This window comes from Oncorhynchus mykiss, chromosome 24 (genome assembly GCF_013265735.2).
Source record: "Oncorhynchus mykiss isolate Arlee chromosome 24, USDA_OmykA_1.1, whole genome shotgun sequence".
Taxonomy (NCBI): Eukaryota; Metazoa; Chordata; class Actinopteri; order Salmoniformes; family Salmonidae; genus Oncorhynchus; species Oncorhynchus mykiss.
This window is the reverse complement of record NC_048588.1, coordinates 10,195,181-10,213,052: the sequence shown is the minus strand read 5'-3', so window position 1 is coordinate 10,213,052 and position 17,872 is coordinate 10,195,181. Positions and strand designations below refer to the sequence as shown.

The following is a 17,872-nucleotide window of genomic DNA, read 5'->3' as shown; positions in this document are numbered from 1 at the left end:
CTCCATCTCTACCCTCTCACCTCTCCTTCCCCCTCTCTCTCTCCATCTCTACCCTCTCACCTCTCCTTCCCCCTCTCTCTCTCCATCTCTATCCTCTCACCCCCCCTCTCTCTCCATCTCTACCCTCTCACCCCTCCTTCCCCCCCTCTCTCTCCATCTCTACCCTCTCACCCCTCATTCCCCCTCTCTCTCTCAATCTCTACCCTCTCACCCCCTCTCTCTCTCCATCTCTACCCTCTCACCCCTCCTTCGCCCTCTCTCTCTCCATCTCTACCCCCTCCCCCCCTCTCTCTCTCCTTCTCTACCCTCTCACCCTCTCTCTCTCTCCATCTCTACCCTCTCACCCCTCCTTCCCCCTCTCTCTCTCCATCTCTACCCTCTCACCCCTCCTTCCCTCTCTCTCTCTCCATCTCTACCCTCTCACCCCCTCTCTCTCTCCATCTCTACCCTCTCACCCTCTCACCCTCTCTCTCTCTCCATCTCTACCCTCTCACCCCTCCTTCCCCCTCTCTCTCTCCATCTCTACCCTCTCACCCCTCCTTCCCCCTCTCTCTCTCCATCTCTACCCTCTCACCCCTCCTTCCCCCTCTCTCTCTCCATCTCTACCCTCTCTCCCCCCCTCAACCTCTCTTCATATATCTCTCCCTCCCCTTCTTCCTCCCTCAACCTCTCTTCCTATATCTCTCCCTCCCCTTCTACCTCCCTCTCTCTTTCCCACTCTGTCCATCTCCCTCCCTCCACCTATTCTGACTAGGCAGGGCGAGGAGTGTGTTCAGACAGGCGTGTGTTAATTGGAGGAGACGGGTGCGTCCGTTACCCATCTCGGGCCATTTCCCTCTCCTCGCTGAGGGTCACGACCCCGGGGAGGGAGGGATGCCATCATCCACAGTCTGACACTGTTCCCTCACCATCACGCTCACCGCCTCCACCCCCCCCCCCCCCGCTGCTTACCCAGATGCCTCTGTGTTGCCCACTAACAGGTGACATTTTGTAATGGACTGACACACCAGAGGAGGCTGGTGGGAGTAGCTATAGGAGCTCTGGCTCATTGTAATGCTTTGAATAGAATCAATGGATAAATCATTGTAAATAAGAATTTGTTCTTAACTGACTTGCCTAGTTAAATAAAAACGTTTTTTTAAATGGAACGCAGTCAAACTTTTTGTTTCCATGTGTTTGATGTGTTTGGTACCATTCCATTGATTCCATTCCAGCCATTACAATGAGCCCATCCTCCTTTAGCACCTCCCATCAGCCTCCTTTGTCACACATAAAGGTGATATAAGGACAGTGTGAATTCTTCAAAGATGGAGAAGGCAAGCTGTATCATTAGTACTGCATAGTCTCTGGCAGACAGATATAACAATAGAGATTCAGCATTAATAAAGAATTGAGATCAGCTTTGACTTTCCCCTTTTGATTGTTCTGAGCTATCAGCTTTAATTGATGATGGCATTTCAAGCCTCTGCGAAAAGCAGACAGATCCCAATTAGGAAAATGAGCGAAAGGACCCTAATCAGATAGACACTTATCAAACTGAGTGCTTTGCACTTCTGATCTGGTTTGATTAAGGAATCAACCTCTTTAATCTGCTTTTGTGTTTTTCCCCCAGAGAGAACAAATGGTCCATTAGGAAATGAGATGCCCCTGCAAAAAGCAGGTGAGGGATGGCATGAGGGTTTGGTAAGGGCGTCTGAAGGGCACCTGGCATAGACAGAGCTGTCAACAGAGACTTGTTTCTGGGTGGGTAGAGTCTAAACCAGCTCAGCTCAGCAGACAAAAAAGGGCCACGGACAACAGAAATAGATTAGTGAAGCACCCTGGGACGAGGCGCCCTCTTTGGAAGGCTGTTTGGCGGGCATCTCGACCTGGGGGGGGGGGGTGTTAGAAGCTTGTTCAATGGTAGGAGCGCTCCTCGGGGATCTCTGTGTCGCCCGTGGAATGCTCTTTCAGATTCGCTTTTTTTCCTCCCAGTACTTTTCCTTTTGAAAAGTAAACCAAGCAAAGGTGTTTCTGGTAGGGCAGCATAGTGGTAATGGATTCCTCAGTGAGAGCCTCTCATTCACTCTGTTGTTATTGATATCTAGGATCGATTTCCCGTTTAGAATGTCTTAGGAGGCGAGATGGCCTGCCGCTAGTCACCTGCATTCAAGAGGCATCACGCATTACTTGAACCTTGCTAATGAGAATAGAATAACAGAGTTACATCAGGTGACTCCTGACCGCATGGCCTCAACGTCCATATCCCGTTGAATCTTGAATATGAGCTAATGTTATTGCTCCGAGCGTGACATAACTAAATGTAATAGGATGTGTTGATGTACAGCACCGTATTTAAAATAAATGATCGCCCATCACAGAGTATAGTCAGGCATCCAGCCTCCCATCAGTCAGGCAGGGCTCTGTGCTGAGCCAAAATGGACACTGTCTTGTGTGTCCTGTTGGGCTTTTTCCAGCACCAGCAAGCCTGCAGTAGTCCCAGGAAGAGGAGGAGCGGGGGAGACACACGCCAGACCTGCCCTTTGGTTAAATACATGTGCACGTACATCCTGTTTATAGTGAAGCTTACTGTCGTCTTCAAGTGGCACCCTACTCTCTATAGTGCAATACTTTTGACCAGAGTGCCCTGGGTCCTGGTCAAAAGTAGTGCACTACATAGGGAATAGGGTGCTGTTTGGAATGCATAGTCATTATTTCCTGGATACTGTGTGTCAGGTGAGTTGGGTAATGATGCAATGAATATGCATGATCTGTTTTTACTTTACAGCCACTTGATCATTTGAAAATAGATTTTCTAAAAATGTCCAACAAAGAAATATGCCAGTGGCTTGGCCATATCACTAGAGATAGAAGAGGAACTCACAGTCACTGTGCGCTAGATAGAGGGAGGATAGATGTGATTCTATCTCTTTGTGCTTTCACATCTGTCACACGGACCAAAGTGGCCTGAACAGCACAGTCTAGCAGAACAAGTCTCCCTGAGTAAGCGTTTGACGCAAAGTTTGGAAGTCGAAAGCTTGTGTGTTGACAAAGCTACGCTACCGCTCCTTCAGGTATGCAACTCAAACTACTTGCCTAATTGAACTGCAGCTAGCGATTCCGTGTCTGACACCTGCCAGGCCGATAATGGCTGCTCAACCTTTCAGAAAGGCTTACTCGGACTGAACTCAAGGGCTTTTTCACTTATAAAACTCTCACTGAGTTTACCAACATGCATTTGTATGACTCTTTTCAAGACACAGGGTTTTAAAAGAACAAGGGAAACGGGTAGAATAGTCTATTATTATTATTATTATTATTATTATTATTATTATTATCACAAATCACACAAGCAATATGATAAGCAGATAAATCAAGATGCGTTCAGCGCCCTTATCCAACACCTTGTTAGGCTAACAATGCACAGTTTTTGGTCTATTATAATTGTATGAGAAGCACAGCTTTTGATAACGAGAAAACGTGGTTTGGCCTCTATTAGAAGTGGGAAGTTTACATACACTTAGGTTGGAGTCATTAAAACTAGTTTTTCAGCCACTCCACAAATTTCTTGTTAACAAACTATAGTTTTGGCAAGTCTGTTAGGACATCTACTGTGTGCATGACACAAGTCATTTTTCCAACAATTGTTTACAGACAGATTATTTCACTTATAATTTACTGTATCACAATTCCAGTGGGTCAGAAGTTTACATACACTAAGTTGACTGTGCTTTTAAACAGCTTTGAAAATTCCAGAAAATGATGTCATGGCTTTAGAAGCTTCTGATAGGCTAATTGACAGTCATTTTAGTCAATTGGAGGTGTACCTGTGGATGTATTTCAAGGCCTACCTTCAAACTCAGTGCCTCTTTGCTTGACATCATGGGGGAAAAAAATCTAAATAATTCAGCCAAGACCTGAAAAAAAATTGTGGACCTCCACAAGTCTGGTACATCCTTGGGAGCAATTTCCAAATGCCTGAAGGTACCACGTTCATTTGTACAAACAATAGTATGCAAGTATAAACACCATGGGACCACGCAGCTGTCATACTGCTCAGGAAGGAGACATGTTCCGTCTCCTAGAGATGAACGTACTTTGGTGCAAAAAGTGCAAATCAATCCCAGAACAACAGCAAAGGACCTTGTGAAGATGCTTGAGGAAACAGGTACAAAAGTATTTATAGCCACAGTTAAATGAGCCCTAAATCAACATAACCTGAAAGGTCGCTCAGCCACGGCTCCAAAACCACCATAAAAAAGCCAGACTACGGTTTGCAACTGTACATGGGGACAAAGATCGTACTTTTTGGAGAAATGTCCTCTGGTCTGATGAATCAAAAATAGAACTGTTTGGCCATAATGACCATCGTTATGTTTGGAGGAAAAGGGGGAGGCTTGCAAGCCAAAGAGCATCATCCCAACCGTGAAGCACGGGGGTGACCGCATCATGTTGTGGGGCCGCTTTGCTGCAGGAGGGACTGGTGCACTTCACAAAATAGATGGGACCCTGAGGAAGGGAAATTATATGGATATATTGAAGCAACATCTCAGGACATCAGTCAGGAAGTTAAAGCTTGGTCGCAAATGGGTCTTCCAAATGGACACTGACCCCAAGCATACTTCCGAAGTTGTAGGACAACAAAGTCAAGGTATTGGAGTGGCCATCACAAAGCCCTGACCTCAATCCCATAGAAAGTTTGTGGGCAGAACTGAAAAAGTGTGTGTGAGCAAGGAGGCCTACAAACCTGACTCAGTTACACCAGCTCTGTCATGGGGAATGGGCCAAAATTCACCCAACTTATTGTGGGAAGCTTGTGGAAGGCTACCTGAAACGTTTGACCCAAGTTAAACAATTTAAAGGCAATGCTACCAAATACTAATTGACTAACTTCTGACCCACTGGGAATGTGATAAAAGAAATCAAAGCTGAAATGAATTACTCTCTCTACCATTATTTTGACATTTCACATTCTTAAAATAAAGCGGTGATCCTAACTGACCTAAGAGAGGGAATGTTTACTAGGATTAAATGTCAGGAATTGTGAAAAACTGAGTTTAAATGTATTTGGCTAAGGTGTATGTAAACTTCTGACCTCAACTATCTGACAGCTCATTTGCATTTGTACTTTTTATTCTTTTAGCAGACCCTCTTATCCAGAGCGACTTACAGTGAGTGCATTCATCTTCAGATAGCTGGGTGGGACACATATCACAGGCATAGTATGTATACTCTTCCTCAATAACGGAGCTATCAGCGAAGTCAGAGCTAGTGTTTTTTCAAGTTAGTTCAAATACATTCCTTCCATAACATGCATATTTTTTTACCCGACTTTAAGCAATCCGATACATTCTTACAACAACATCCATTTCTCTGAAGCCCATCTAAGCTCAGGACCCCCCCCCCCCCCCTAATACACATGCTAATGCTATAGTCACTAACTCCTTTATAGACCTTTTTATAGCTGACACTATCTATCGCCTGACTATAATCGACCCAAGCAAGGCTGGGCACATTCTCTAACTCTGTGTGGGTGTGCACAATCTCAGGCTGCTTGCTGCCTGGTGCATGCAAGCATAACCAGAGTGGTTTCTCTTCCAGTCTATGCCTAAATATGGACTTCCCTTTCCTAGGGTCACCCCAGACCAGACCAATGACTTATCCTAATCATCCATATTACTTCAATTATACATTTTCATTCTAATTCAATCAAGTCTGTCCAAATTCACTTCTTCTTATGCGTCTCTGTGTAGCCTGGCGAAAGCAAACCCAGCACAAACCCAGCACAGGACACAAACTAATTTGGGGTTGTTTATTCTGTCGAAGCTTACATTTAAAATAAGATCATGTGGGAGGGAAATCACTGCATGGTGAAGTCACCATCAAGTAAAGTTCTGTCACCTGTTAGTAAAGTGCATAAAACCAATCTGTACGAAGTGAAATGCATCGACCCTAGTGGCTCTGTTTTCTATTCTGTTGTCATTTTTACTCCCTTTTTCTCCCCAATTTCGTAATTACGATCTCAACGCTGCAACTCCCCGACGGGCTCGGGTGAAGCAGTGGCTCTGCTTTCTAAAGAAAATACAAAGACCACAACGTTCACAGTTAGAATGGACTTTCTAACATGGCAAATGTCTGAGTGCAAGATGTCCATCAACAAAATGACATCTTGCATGAAAACCCCAAATACATTTTGTCATAAAACAATATGAATACACGCAAACACACCGTCCACGTGAAACCCTAACCCCACCTGGAACAGTAGATCCTCATCTTACCCATACTGCACTGGGTGAAATGACATATCAACATATACATGACAATTAAAACATTCAACAAAATACAACACCTAAAGCTTTATATGAAATATGTCATTCTGATAATGACTCGCGCTTCAAATAATATCCACAACGTGGTTCTGAGAGCCCTGGTATTCAGCCAGCAAGGCGCTAACATCCCCATGTCAATCTGAAAGTATCAACAGGCAAACACGACCATCTGGTGTCAAATAAAGTCTGTCAAATAAAACGTTTTCATTAACCCAATGTAACGTTGGACCCACGATGGATTCTTCTTCTATGGTATATTGGGGATCGCACAATTTAATGTGCATTCCGCCCCCTATTGTGCAGGATGGAAACAGGAGAATTCAATCACATGGTTGCAGTCACTGATAAGGGTGGACAGCTGTGGATTAGTGAGGAATGTGGGCCGAGGTCAGGTTAGGTCACATGACGGGAGAAGGAACAGTTTATTACCTGTATCACTTAACTTCCTGCCTAGCAACAGATATGTATTCGCTGTCCAGATGTGTAAGGGGGAGACACAGCTGTCCAACTGTTCATCCACTTCCTCCATCTTTCCTCTCCAGTCTGCTCCCCATGATGGATTACAACAGCTCTCCAGTGTAATTGCTTTCTCTCACTCTTACACATTGTGGAGGCACAATCCCATAACCGCTTGCACACATTATTTACAGCTCTCTAAAAGGACAGTGCTACTAAGTGGATACAAATTAATACAGCTGTGTGCTTTTACCACCTGGCTACATCTGGATTCAATGTCCATTGTCAATGTCGTGTGTGTGTGTGTGTGTGTGTGTGTGTGTGTGTGTGTGTGTGTGTGTGTGTGTGTGTGTGTGTGTGTGTGTGTGTGTGTGTGTCTACGGTCAGCCTGTGGTCATTGTGATTTAGCTGTGGTATGTGAGTGCGGTTCAGCAGTTTTGCTGAGGCAGCTATACATACCCCAGGCCCCCAGTCGCCACCAGTCCCAGCCTAGCCAACCAGGCTGCTTGGAGAGCCCTTCCCCACAATACCCAGCCCTACAGGGCACTAGTGGGCACGTCCATGGAAAGCAGTATGCTTGTGACAAAGAGTTCTCCTAGGCTCTCTGTTTCCTCCTTCCTCTCTTCTACTCTCTCTCCTTCCTCTCTTCTTCTCTCTCTCCTTCCTCTCTTCTTCTCGCTCTTCTTCCTCTCTTCTTCTCTCTCTCCTTCCTCTCTTCTTCTCGCTCTCCTTCCTCTCTTCTTCTCTTTCTCTTTCCTCTCTTCTTCTCTCTCTCTCCTTCCTCTCTTATACTCTCTCCTTCCTCTCTTCTACTCTCTCTTCTTCCTCTCTTCTCTCTTCTTCTCTCTCTCTTCTTCTCCCTCCCTCCTTCCTCTCTTCTTCTCTCTCTCCTTCCTCTCTTCTTCTCTCTCCCCTTCCTCTCTTCTTCTGTCTCCCGTTCCATCTGTGATCACTCTCCCAAATGTTCACCAGGTCGCCATGGAAACACTCTGGCCGTGCTGAGAATATCTATTAACACACTCGTCATGGCAGGACTACCCCACTCTCTTTCATTTTTAGTCTTTCTTTCTCTCTCATCTCCCTATGGTTTTCTCACTCCCTTCCTCTCCTCTTTCTTGTCCTCTCTCGCTCTGCTCTTCTGCCTCTCTCTCTCCTTCTTGTTCACTCTCTCTACGCTCTTCTGCCTCTCTCTCTCCTTCTTGTTTACTCTCTCTACTTTAATTTTTACCCTTCTCCTTGTCCATCATGCTGAGTATCAGCAACCCTCCTCTCATGGACACCTCCCCCCTCCTCAACCATCCTCTTCATCACATATCCCATTTAAACATCTCTTCAGATTCCTTTTTTCTCTTTTTGTCATGCAGCATCCCTCCATCTCGTCCCCCAGCCTCGGAATGGCTCTGGTTACCAGGTCACAGAGGAACACAACACAAACACTATTCATTTCAAATAGAGAATGCATCCCAAATGGCAACATATTCCCTATATAGTGCACTTCTTTTCACCAGAGCCCTATGGGCCCTGGTCAAAAGTAGTGGACTTTATATGAAATAGGGTGCCATTTGAAAGACATCAAGAGTGCTGCTCTCTGAACAGTGCAGGCCCAGTGTGAGCAGCCAGCCTCTCCTTCTTCCCCCAGTGCCCCCCCCCCCCTATATTCTCCTGCTTGGTATTCAGGTGTGGTGCTGGAGGTGCAGTCTGGTAGAGTGCAGTATGGAAATGGAACTACATCAGCCCTCCATCATTAGACATTCCTCTCTAAGCAAACACACAGCCTGACTGGACTGTCAGTCTGAGGGGACAGAGAGACAGAACACGACTGCACACTGGAGGTGTGTGTGTGTGTGTGTGTGTGTGTTTGGGGCAAGATTGTGTGTGTGTGTGTGCGCGAGTGTGTGTTTACTAAGTGAGTGTGTATGTGTACGCGCGCACGTATGGGAAATATCTTATGTTGTTGTTAAGACCAATTACATGGAAGCCCGGACTGAGTCTAACCTGAAACTCTAAAGTAGCAGCGATGAGTTGCGTATAACCTGAGTTATTCCTATTGCAAAAGCATCAGATGATGGTTTTGTGGGTAGCCTCTCAATATAACATTCTTGACATAGGGATACTCAATCCTACTCATCGTTGCCGGGTGCATGGTGAATAATACTGTATGAGTGCATTGAGATGGATATGCTTTCAAGGGCCTTCAGCTGCTCTATAATGTTAAAGCTGGACTGACAACGTGAGAGACAAAGATAAAGAAGGCGATCGAGAGAGAGAACGAGAGTGGGAGAAAGGTAAAGAGAGAGGTCGTGCGTGCGGACAGACGTCTACACCCCAGGTTACCCTCGGTAGGTCTCACATTGTGCCTGTAATCTGCTTAACTAGCTCTCTGCTCTACACATTCTCCCTTGCAGATGGTGCTCACACACTGCACCCAAAAACTACACACACTGTAGAGCAGGAACCCAGAGAGCAGGAGCACAATACAGATACAGTGTACTGTAAGTAACACCTGGTGAAAGAATGGTTGAATAACAGCAGGTACTGTATACACATAAATGCCCTCACAAACTGGATACGTGAGTGTGTGTACAGGCCTAAAGTTGTGTGTATCTGTATTATACTCACTGGGCCTTTATCCCAAATGAAGTGGCACCCTATTCCCTGAGGGCCCTGATCAAAAGTAGTGCACTATATACGAAATAGGATGCCATTTGGGACTCAACCTAGTAGAATAAACAAGCAAACCAACTAACTTTCTGTACATACTGCTTCAAAAACTCACTGCCAGTCAGCCATGGACCCTGACCCACTTTTACAGTGAGAGAGAGTGTGTTAGAGTTTCTGAGTATCTTGCTGCTCAGTGTTCGGGCTCTCAGGGTCATTGTGTTCTCAACCGAGGGAACAGGTCTTTGTGGAGAGCCTGGTGCATTGTCACAAAGCCAGTTGGAACAGCGCTGTCACTGTCATCACAGAAACCACCATGAACTATCTCTCCCATCCAAACCGCAGCCTTCTCTCTCTCTCTCTCTGTCTCTCTCTCTGTCTCTCTCTCTGTCTCTCTCTCTGTCTCTCTCTCTCTCTCTTCAGGGCCAGCATTCTCCCTCCGCTTTGGGCTTTAAGCCTATTCAGAGCCATGTGTTCTATTCAGACAGCTCCCCCCCATCTTTCTCTGTCTCTCTCTCCATCTCACTCTCTCTCTCTCTCTCTCTCTCTCTCTCTCTCTCTCCTGTCAATAGAAAGCAGAGAGCATGTACGCCAATGTGGGAGCCTCCAAGTTGAATAGCCGTGAAAGGTTTATATTCATGATTCAAGGGCATGACGTTAACATTTACTATTCAAGTGCATGTTGACATTTTTGTTCTCATATTGCAGTTGGAAACCTTCCACAGCAACTGGAAACAAGGACGCTGGTTAAAAATAATTTGTTCTATGTCAACCACAATAATGATTCAGTTATCAAATGTGGAACATTTTTATTTAGCTAAAAAAATATATATTTTGAGGCAGATGGTTTATTTATCTCGTACTCCATACAGGCCAATGAAAGGCTGGTGTATGTTTGCTGCTGGCTCCACCCAAGTATTGTTCTCTCTCTCTTCTCTCTCTCTTCTCCCTACTGTTCTATCCATCTCTCTCTCCTCCTAGGTGAGCTAGTCCTACCCCTCCCAGCCACGCCCGGCATCTTCTCCCCGTGTCTCTCTTCGTCCGCCTCATCCATCTCTTCCCCCGGCATTCTCCGCCATGGCACTCCTCTCCACCACTCTCTCTGCCTCTGTCCCCTTCCTCCTCTTCCTCCTCCTCCCCCTTCCTTCGCCCTGCGCCCTGGAGTCTCTACGAGGAGGAGGAGGAGAGGAAGAGAACCGCTCCATCTCCACCATGTCCTATCCCTCCATGTCTCCGGAGTTCTGGAGCAACAGCAGCACGGGGCTGGGCAGCAGTTCAAAGTGCTCGCAGCCGGTGGTGTGCAGGCCGGGCACCCTGCTGCCCGTGTGGAAGCCCCTGAGCCCCGGGCTGGGCGACCAGGTAGCCAGGGCCGTGGTCTACTTCACCTGTCTCATGTACATGTTCCTGGGAGTGTCCATCATCGCAGACCGCTTCATGGCCTCTATCGAGGTCATAACCTCACAGGTTGGTACCGTGGGACAGATTGATCCATATGATAGAGTTGTTAAAGCATTGTACTAGGGATGTCATCTCATTCACCACATAATGAAAAGGACATAGAAATAGACACTCTTAGACCCAGTGGTTGGCTCTCCTTTCTCACCTCTCCCTAGACTACATTAACTGTCACTCAAACACAGTGAACATCGAAACACTCTATAATAAAGGCATTGTAAAACTGGCCTCCGCAGGGGTGATAGACAGAACAGTTTCCATCTCCAGGAATGCCGCCTTGCTTCTCGGTGTTACCACAGACAGCTCAAATAAACGTGTTATTTCTATGTTTGGGTTTCCACATTTCTTGTAGTGACTGACTCTGGGGCCATATGGAATTCCAATATTTCAAGATTTCTCTGCTGACTCAATAAACTGAAAGAGATTCTACCCTTGGGTTGGAACCGGTTCAGAGAACCCGAACCGAAAACCGGAAAGTAATGAACATTTTGAAGAAATGGAACCCGGGAATGAGAGCGATACAGTTCTGCAGCAGAACCTTTCTTTTAAAAGCATGGGAACTGGTTCAGAGAGTTACTTTATGTTCTGGGCATGTTTTTCTAGTCCCACAAAATGACGCAACACAGCAGCTATGCAAAGCCCTCACTCTGTCACTCGGAAACTGTGTCCAGTGTCTGCCTGCAAGCTGAAACTCTTTGCCAGTGTGTGTGGGTGTAAGCTACCTGCACTTCCCCCTCCGACGGAGAGAAACAACATGGTGCAGTTTGAGGCCATGTGGCGGAGAGTGATGCGAGGGCTGGAGATGTCATCAGGTGGTTCTGGGCATGTGTTATGTAGTTGAGGGTTGTGTGATGTCGTTTGTATGTTTTGTAATTGTTCAGTTTTTTTTTTAAGATAGTTTTTTATATTTTTTATTAGAGAATAATAGATTTTCAATGCTAGTTAAAAAAGGAACAGAAAGGATCGATATAAACAGGTACTTTTTAAAGTTCGAACTGGTTCAGAATTTATTTAGCTGGTCGGAACAGTGGAGCGAGATGAAAAATATGGTGGTTCTGTTCAGAACCAAAAGATTGGAAAATAATAGGAGACTTAGTGTATTGAATTATTGGTTCCATCTGATTTAAAGCTTCAGATAATTGGTCCAGACTCTTTGACATTGTTATAAATTGGATTTCTCTGCTGACAAGAGAGAGTTTTTTTCAACAAACTGAAGTAGATTCTAGCCCTGGAATCGATTCAATAATCAATTAACCTGCTAATGATTATTCCATTTCAGTTCATTGTTGGGCCATCGAAAACCATTGTAAATTTACTAGTTACAGTTGAAGTTGGAAGTTTACATGCACTTAGGTTGGAGTCATTAAAACTCGTTTTTCAACCACTCCACAAATTTCTTGTTAACAAACTAGTTTTGGCAAGTCGGTTAGGACATCTACTTTGTGCATGAGACAAGGAATTTATTATTTCACTTATAATTCACTGTATCACAATTCCAGTGCATGAGAAGTTTACATACACTAAGTTGACTGTGCTTTTAAACAGCTTGGAAAATGCCAGAAAATTATTTTATGGCTTTAGAAGCTTCTGATGGGCTAATTGACATCATTTGAGTCAATTGGAGGTGTACCTGTGGATGTATTTCAAGGCCTACCTTCAAACTCAGTGCCTCTTTGCTTGACATCATGGGAAAATCAAAAGAAATCAGCCAAGACCTCATAACAATAACAATTGTAGACCTCCACAAGTCTGGTTCATCCTTGGGAGCAATTTCCAAACGCCTGAAGGTACCACGTTCATCTGTACAAACAATAGTATGCAAGTATAAACACCATGGACCCACGCAGCCGTCATACCACTCAGGAAGGAGATGCGTTCTGTCTCCTAGAGATGAATGTACGTTGGTGCGAAAAGTGCCAGTCAATCTCAGAACAACAGCAAATTGACCTTGTGAAGATGCTGGAGGAAACAGGAACAAAAGTATCTATATCCACAGTAAAATGAGTCCTATTTCGACATAACCTGAAAGGCCGCTCAGCAAGGAAGAAGCCACTGCTCCAAAACCGCCATAAAAAAGCCAGACTACGGTTTGCAACTGCACATGGGGACAAAGAACATACTTTTTGGAGAATTGTCCTCTGGTCTGATGAAAAAATTGAAGTGTTTGGCCATAATGACCATCGTTACGTTTGGAGGAAAAAGGGGGAGGATTGCAAGCCGAAGAACCCCATCCCAACCGTGAAGCACGTGGTGGCAGCATCATGTTGTGGGGGTGCTTTGCTGCAGGAGGGACTGGTGCACTTCATAAAATAGATGGTATCATGAGGAAGGGAAATTATGTGGATCTATTGAAGCAACATCTCAAGACATCAGTCAGGAAGTTAAAGCTTAAAGTCTTCCAAATGGACAATGACCCCAAACATACAACAAAGTCGGCCATCAGATAGCCTGACCTCAATCCTATAGAAAATTTGTGGGCAGAACTGAAAAAGCGTGTGTGAGCAAGGAGGCCTACAAACCTGACTCCGCTACACCAGCTCTGTCAGGAGGAATGGGCCAAAATTCACCCAACTTACTGTGGGAAGCTTGTGGAAGACTACCCAAAACATTTAACCAAAGTTCAACAATTTAAAGGCAATGCTACCAAATACTAATTGAGTGTATGTAAACTTCTGACCCACTGGGAATGTGATGAAAGAAATCAAAGCTGAAATAAATCATTCTCTCTACTATTATTCTGACATTTCACATTCTTAAAATAATGTGGTGATCCTAACTGACCGGGAATTTTAACTAGGCTAAGGTGTGTGTAAACTTCCGACTTCAACTGTATCTGTTCGTAATATTGTCCTCTTTATAGCCAACCATGCATTCAACATCATTGCTCATGATGGAATTGGAATAGCATAGATTTCTCCCTTTTACAATTTTCTCTTTGACCGAGCAAATTCTACACAATTGTTTTCATAAGTTCATAATGCAAGCATCTACTAGGATAGTAATTACCAGAAGTGCATCCATTATGAAGGATTCAGACCACCCCAGTGGCCTAATTGGAGTGTATTGTAGTGTATTGTATTATAACAGGGAGGATTTTCCAGTGTTTGTCCTGAGGTTGTGCAAGACTAAGCACACTGAGATTGTCTGGATCTTATGCTGGCGGCAAGGAGCACAGGCCTGGCCCTCTCTGGCAATGAGCACAGGCCTGGCTCTCTCTGGCAAGGAGCACAGGCCTGGCTCTCTCTGGCAAGGAGCACAGGCCCTCTCAGTAATACATTTCAACTCTATATCTGACATCGTATGGGTGTCTTCTTTTTTTAAGCCCATAACCATGTGTGTGAGATGTATACTTTTGTTTCAAAGTAGATTTGTTTACGACTACCAAGAAACACTCTGTGTGACCCTGATTTAGCCCACTGCAGTAAAATGAACCAACCCCACATCTCAAGGTCACTGTAAATGTAAAGGAACCTGCAAGTCAGCATTTCGTAGGACAGTGTATCCCATGCATCCAACTAATAAAACCTGAAACTTCTCCATAGCCCGTCGTCCATCACTCTTCCATTCACTAGATCACTAGGGTAGGTAACAACATCTCCACCCCGCTGATCCTCAACACTGGGGCCCCACAAGGGTGCGTTCTCAGCCCTCTCCTGGACTCCCAGTTCACCCACGACTGTGTGGCCATGCACGCCTACAACTCAATCATCAAGTTTGCAGACGACACTACAGTGGTAGGCTTGATTACCAACAATGACGAGACGGCCTACAGGGAGGAGGCGAGGGCCCTCGGAGTGTGGTGTCAGGAAAATAACCTCACACTCAACGTCAACAAAACAAAGGAGATGATCGTGGACTTCAGGAAACAGCAGAGGGGGCAGCCCCCTATCGACATCGACGGGACAGTAGTGGAGAGGGTAGAAAGTTAAGTTCCTTTGCGTACACATCACGGACAAACTGAAATGGTCCACCCACACAGGCAGCGTGGTGAAGAAGGCACAGCAGCGCCTCTTCAACCTCAGAACACTCCCCAACTTTTACAGAAGCACAATCGAGAGCATCCTGTCGGGCTGTATCACCGCCTGGTACGGCAACTGCTCCGCCCACAACCGTAAGGCTCTCCAGTGGGTAGTGAGGTCTGCACAACGCATCACCGGGGGAAAACTACCTGCCCTCCAGGACAGCTACACCACCCGATGTCACAGGAAGGCCAACAAGATCATCGAGGACAACAACTACCCGAGCCACTGCCTGTTCACCCCGCTATCATCCAGAAGGCGATGTCAGTACAGGTGCATCAAAGCAGGGACCGAGAGACTGAAAAACAGCTTCTATCTCAAGGCCATCAGACTGTTAAACAGCCACCACTAACATTGAGTGGCTGCTGCCAACACACTGACTCAACTCCAGCCACTTTAATAATGGAAAGATTGATGTAAAAAATGTATCACTAGCGACTTTAAACAATGCCACTTTATATAATGTTTACATACCCTACATTACTCATCTCATATGTATATACTGTACTATATACCATCCACTGCATCTTGCCTATGCCGTGCTATACCATCACTCATTCATATATTATTTTATGTACATATTCTTATTCATTCCTTTACATTTTTGTGTGTATATGGTAATTGTTGTGAAATTGTTAAGTTAGATTACTTGTTAGATATTACTGCATTGTCGGAACTAGAAGCACAAGCATTACGCTACACTCGCATTAACATCTGCTAACCATGTGTATGTGACAAATAAAATGTTATTTGATTAGAATAAGAGATTGTCCCCTCTCCTTCTGCCAGGCAGTCAGGGACACGTCCTCCCTCGTGGCAGCAGGATACTGTAAATACCATCCGTCATGCTTATATGTGGAGAAGAATGAAATCTCCAGGTTCCCACTACTCCCCATCTCAGGCCTATGAGCAGTTTTTAGTTTCTTCTTTTACAGTAACTGTCTAAATGAAGATATGTATGAGTCTGGTGGTGAGATACTGGAGTGTATGGAGGGGGAATAGAGTGATGACCTGTGTGTGTGACCCCCCCCCCTCTCTGTCTGTCCTGCAGGAGAAGGAAGTGACCATCACCATGCCAGGTGGAGAGACGTCTGTTGCCACTGTACGTATCTGGAACGAGACGGTGTCCAACCTGACTCTGATGGCTCTAGGCTCCTCCGCCCCAGAGATCCTGCTGTCGGTCATAGAGGTGGGTGTCACGTCATAAAGACTCCCCCGACCACATCTCATAAATGGGTGTCACATCATAAACACCCCCTCACAGCGACATCATATCAGCAGCAGTGTATTATACTGGAATGAAGCTGAAAATGAAACGGATATCTACTTTACACGTATTGTCAAATCTTACCAATATAACATTTACGTACAATTTGTACATGGCCTTTTTGATTTATACTAAAAGTCTCTCTCCTCTGTCTCCCGGTGTTAGGTGTGTGGGCACGGGTTTGAGGCGGGTGAGCTGGGCCCTGGCACCATTGTGGGCAGCGCCGCCTTCAACATGTTTGTGATCATCGCCATCTGTGTGTGGGTCATCCCTGAAGGAGAGACCAGGAAGATCAAACACCTGCGTGTGTTCTTCATCACAGCCTTCTGGAGTATCTTCGCCTATATCTGGCTCTTCCTCATCCTCTCTGTCATCTCACCCGGAGTAGTGGAGGTGTGTGTGTGTGTGTGTGTGTGTGTGTTAGCAAATGTGTATAAAACAATTAATCGCAGTTCGGATGTGTCTTGTAATGATCCCCTGTCTTTGTTTGTGTTCAGGTGTGGGAGGCCCTGGTCACCCTGCTCTACTTCCCAGTGTGTGTGATCCTGGCCTGGATCGCCGACCGACGCCTTCTTTTCTACAAGTACATGGCCAAGCGTTACCGCGCTGACAAGCACGGCATCGTCGTGGAGACGGAGGGGGACACAACTCCGAAAGGCTTCGAGATGATTATGGACGGAAAGTTCCCACCAAGGGGAGGGGCGGTGGGAATGATGCCCAGTGAGAACTGCCAGGATGGGGCCAACAATGCGGCGGGCACCGTGGCCTACCTGCCCCACTCCAACAGCACCATGGTGACCGTAGAGAATACCAAGGAGCTGGACGAGAGCCGCAAGGAGGTGAGAGAGACCTGCTGTTAGAGGGATTAGAGAGAGAGAGGTGTAAAGTAGGAAGGAGGAGGAGAGAGAGGTGTACAGTAGGGAGGAGAGAGAGAGAGAGGTGTACAGTAGGGAGAGAGAGAGAGTGAGAGAGGTGTACAGTAGGGAGGAGGAGGAGAGAGAGAGAGAGAGAGAGAGAGAGGTGTACAGTAGGGAGGGGGAGAGAGAGAGGTGTACAGTAGGGAGGAGGAGGAGAGAGAGAGAGAGAGGTGTACAGTAGGGAGGAGGAGGAGGAGAGAGAGAGAGAGAGAGAGGTGTACAGTAGGGAGGAGAGAGAGAGAGAGGTGTACAGTAGGGAGGAGAGAGAGAGAGAGGTGTACAGTAGGGAGGAGAGAGAGAGAGAGAGAGGTGTACAGTAGGGAGGAGAGAGAGAGAGAGGTGTACAGTAGGGAGGAGAGAGAGAGAGGTGTACAGTAGGGAGGAGAGAGAGAGAGAGGTGTACAGTAGGGAGGAGAGAGAGAGAGAGGTGTACAGTAGGGAGGAGAGAGATAGAGAGGTGTACAGTAGGGAGGAGAGAGAGAGAGAGGTGTACAGTAGGGAGGAGGAAGAGAGAGAGAGAGGTGTACAGTAGGGAGGAGGAGGAGAGAGAGAGAGAGGTGTACAGTAGGGAGGAGGAGGGGAGAGAGAGAGGTGTACAGTAGGGAGGAGGAGGAGAGAGAGAGAGAGAGGTGTACAGTAGGGAGGAGGAGGGGAGAGAGAGAGGTGTACAGTAGGGAGGAGAGAGAGAGAGAGGTGTACAGTAGGGAGGAGAGAGAGAGAGGGGTGTACAGTAGGGAGGAGAGAGAGAGAGAGAGAGGGGTGTACAGTAGGGAGGAGAGAGAGAGAGAGAAG

At 46.1% G+C, this 17,872-nt stretch overlaps 1 protein-coding gene and 1 long non-coding RNA gene across 3 annotated transcripts in view; one reads left to right on the top strand and one right to left on the bottom strand.

Annotated features, from left to right (window-relative positions):
• LOC118944011 overlaps positions 1-7,455 on the bottom strand; it is a 23,111-nt gene extending 15,656 nt beyond the window's left edge. For both annotated transcript variants that reach the window (XR_005039299.1, XR_005039298.1), the window contains exon 1: positions 7,224-7,455. This is a non-coding gene — a long non-coding RNA (uncharacterized LOC118944011). The remainder of the gene's footprint in view (positions 1-7,223) is intronic.
• LOC110503317 (sodium/calcium exchanger 2) overlaps positions 1-17,872 on the top strand; it is a 102,537-nt gene that overhangs the window by 50,378 nt on the left and 34,287 nt on the right. The window contains exons 2-5 of the mRNA XM_036961149.1: positions 10,404-10,886; positions 15,948-16,085; positions 16,329-16,556; positions 16,661-17,002. Of these exons, the coding sequence (XP_036817044.1) occupies positions 10,500-10,886; positions 15,948-16,085; positions 16,329-16,556; positions 16,661-17,002 (1,095 nt within the window). The 5' untranslated portion in view covers positions 10,404-10,499. The remainder of the gene's footprint in view (positions 1-10,403; positions 10,887-15,947; positions 16,086-16,328; positions 16,557-16,660; positions 17,003-17,872) is intronic.